The 3282-nt window shown below is 57.1% G+C and overlaps 1 protein-coding gene across 1 annotated transcript in view; it reads right to left on the bottom strand.

Moving 5' to 3' along the window:
• The window catches only part of SNX1 (sorting nexin 1), a 32015-nt gene that overhangs the window by 18511 nt on the left and 10222 nt on the right, over positions 1-3282 (bottom strand). Inside the window, exons 11-15 of the mRNA XM_010005940.1 lie at positions 2621-2826; positions 1181-1324; positions 740-820; positions 281-352; positions 4-21 (exon numbers count right to left, since the gene is read on the bottom strand). Coding sequence (XP_010004242.1) covers positions 4-21; positions 281-352; positions 740-820; positions 1181-1324; positions 2621-2826 — 521 coding nt within the window. The remainder of the gene's footprint in view (positions 1-3; positions 22-280; positions 353-739; positions 821-1180; positions 1325-2620; positions 2827-3282) is intronic.

Genomic DNA, 3282 nt, shown 5'->3' with positions numbered 1-3282 from the left:
TGCTTCCCAGTACTTCACCAGCTGCAGAGAGGAGGGAGAGAGTCAGGAGTTTGCAGTTCAACCCCAGAGCAAGCTGAGAAACATTTGAGGTTTGTAGGGATGGGGGGAGAAGCCCCCCCTGCAGGGCACAGCCCCCAGAACAGGCACCCGGGTTTTGCTCTGCTCCGCTCGAGACCCTGGGGGTTCGTCCCTCCCCAGGGTGGGGTTGGGGCTCCAGCAGGGCACAAGCTCGCAGGGCTGAGCTTCAACGGCCCCCCCAGCAGGGGCTGGGGCCACTCACCTGCTGCTGAGAGTTTAGTAACGTCTCCAGGTACTTGGTGACGTGGTGTCTGAAGTCCTTGGATTTCTCTCTCTGCAAGAGAGTGAGCACAGGGCTGGAGGAGCCACCACAACCCCCCAGCTTATCAGGGGGAGAAGAGAAACCACCAGGATTTTTCTGTTCCTCCTGGGGCCCCACAAGGAGACCAGCAGAGGAGTCTGAGATGCTGACGCTTGCCTGGTGGCCCCAAGGATCTGTGCCCACCCCCCCCGTGTCAAAGGTTCCCTGTGTAGAGGCCAAGGGAACCAGCTCTGCCCACAACCACGAGGCTCCAGCTCCCGCGTGTCCTGCTTCCCAAATACTGCCCCAACCCCTGTGCTGGGAGCAGGGGCAGGAGCCCAGGTGACCCCAGGCTGGTGCTCTCAGCCAAGGCACATCCAGACCAAGCAGCTGGAGGGTTTTTCCCGGGGCCAAACGTACCTCAAACCGTGTCACCTCCTTGCGGATGACGGCAGAAATCCGCTCGAAGTCCCGCTCGTACTGCGTCACGCGCGCCTCCCACTGCGGGGAGAGGGAGCCAGGCTGTGCCCAGGGCAAGGGGAGAGGCTCTTCCTCCCCTCTCCAAAGGCTTTTTTTAGCCACGACTGTTTGCCCAAAGCCCAGCAGTTCTGGTGCTGGTTGCCACAAGCTGCCCCCCCTGCCTGCTGCAAGCTCCCCATGGGTGGTGGGACCACACGCAGGCACTGCTGCAGCTTCTGTGTCTCCCTGCAGGGTCCCTTCAAGGCTGGCTCATCCCGGGCCATTCCTTCGGATTGAAAGGTCTGTTTCTCCAAAGGTCTCCCCTCCAGAGGTCCCCTAACTGCTTGGCAGAGGACAGAGGGAAGGAGCTCAGCAGGGACCCCAGCACTCCTCATTCCCTACCTCCGAGATCTCTTCCTTGGCCTGCTGCAGCTTGTCAGGCTTGTTGGCCCACAGCAGTCTGGCCTCCATCTCCCTCTTCTTCTGCAGCATGGCCTGGGCATCCTGCCACCGCTGCCAGGTCTTCATGCGCTGGTCAAAGGCTCCCTGGAAGGAAGGGGAAGAGACTGAGCTCTGCTCTGCCCCTGCTACCACATGAGAAGCTGCTGCCACGAGCTCTGCTGACAGTGACAAGGGGGACATCAGCTACTGACAGAGCTGCTTCTTCAGTGAGGTCCTGGACCCCTCTTGGTGTAATCAAAGTTGAGCCAGAACATGGACCTGCTCTTCTAATGAAGGAGCCCAGTGCAACATCAACCAGTTCACGCTTCAGAAGCAGCTTTGTGGCCTCCCTCCATCCAGGGCTGTCCACCAGCTCCAGTGTTTGGCAGGAGAGTCTCTGGGAAAGCCCCAGCTATGTGGACAGTTCAGTGCAAGCCTAGATGTGCCTGAGGCCACCCATGGAACTGGCAGCATCCCAAGTCTGTCCCTGAGCTCTGCTGCCTGTTTCACTCCTGCCACCAGTGCAAGCAGCTGCCCTTGCCTGTACTACCCTGGACCTCCACCACAAGCTCCTGCTGCCCAGTGTGCTCCTGCACCAGCTCATGGACACCTGCCCGGAGGACAGATGATTTCAGCATGCCTGTACATCACCAACCCAAGCAAGGAAGACCCCATTAGGCTTCTGAAGATGTCCAGCCAGATGGTGGAGAAGAGCTAGAAGAGCAGAAAGCAGTTTCTGACAGCGTGGTCAGTACGAGAGCAGCCAAGAGACAGGTCAAGCAGAAGGCAACACTAGGGATCCTTACCAGAACAAACCAGATAAGTCTTATTACCTGCAGCCCTACCAGAGATCTTGGTCCTGCCCTGGAGACCCCAGAACTTCCTCCAGTACAGACACAAGGAGGCTTGTTCCTACTCAAAAAGCTGCATTCTGGCCTCCAGAAACAACTGCTCAGAGGCAGAACACACTTGGGGCAGTTAGCCCCAGTGGGCCTGCCAGACTTCCAGCCCACTTGGGACTGGATTCTCTCCACCTCTAGCAAGATGGCCTGTGCACCAGACAGGCTGCATGGTCTTGAAGACTCAAGTTCTTCCCGAGTAGGTGCCTGGCAGATCTAATTGCAACACCCAGATCATGGTTACCAATCAAAGCAGCCACAGCCTTCACCTCCAGAAGGGCTGAGGACACTCAGGAGCCATGAACCTGCTCCACACCCTCCCTGGAGAAGAGCAGTACAGCCAGGTCTTACCTACCCAACCTAACCACTCCAGTATGGGCACAGACATCCCAGATCTCTGTGTTTGAACTTCGAAGCCCAGTTACCTCCTGGCCCACCTAAGCCTGAAATGGCTGCCAGGGCCAGCAGCAGAGCTCAGAGCTTGCCCCAGAGGAGTCCTTACCCTTACAACTGAGAGGAGGCGGATGTAGTCTCCCAGGAGCTCAGCCAGGAGGAAGAAGTCATTGTTAGCCTGTTCCTGGTGCAGCTGCTCGATCTTCTCTTCCACCTCAGCCAGCTGGGACAGAGCCCGGGACAGGGCTGTGTTGTCCTCTGAGCTCCCCAGCATGGCCAGGCTCTTTGCAAACTGGGCTGTGTTCAAGGCCAGCTCTGGGGAACCGAACGAGAGAGTCACAGAAACACAGGATGTTGGAGGTTGGGAGGGACCTCTGAAGATCATCCAGTTCAACCCCCCTGCCAGAGCAGGACCAAAACTAGGGCAGATCACTCAGAAAGGCATCCAGACAGGTCTGGAAAGTCTCCAAAGAAGGAGACTCCACAGCCTCTCTGGGCAGCCTGTCCCAGTGCTCTGTCACTCTCACAGTAAAGAAGTTTTTTCTTATGTTTACGTGGAACCTCCTGTGCTCCAGTTTGCATCCACTGCCCCTTGTTCTATCACTGAACATCACTGAACAAAGCTTAACTCCATCTCCCTGACACTCACCCTTTACATATTTGTAAACATTGATGAGGTCGCCCCTCAGTCTCCTCTTCTCCAAGCTAAAGAGACCCAGCTCCCTCAGCCTTTCCTCATAAGGGAGATGTTCCACTCCCTTCATCATCTTT

The sequence above is a fragment of the Chaetura pelagica genome, unplaced genomic scaffold (genome assembly GCF_000747805.2).
Source record: "Chaetura pelagica isolate M959 unplaced genomic scaffold, ChaPel_1.0 scaffold369, whole genome shotgun sequence".
NCBI lineage: Eukaryota > Metazoa > Chordata > Aves > Apodiformes > Apodidae > Chaetura > Chaetura pelagica.
The sequence above is the reverse complement of the archived record's forward strand: the minus strand, read 5'-3'. Positions and strand labels throughout refer to the sequence as shown.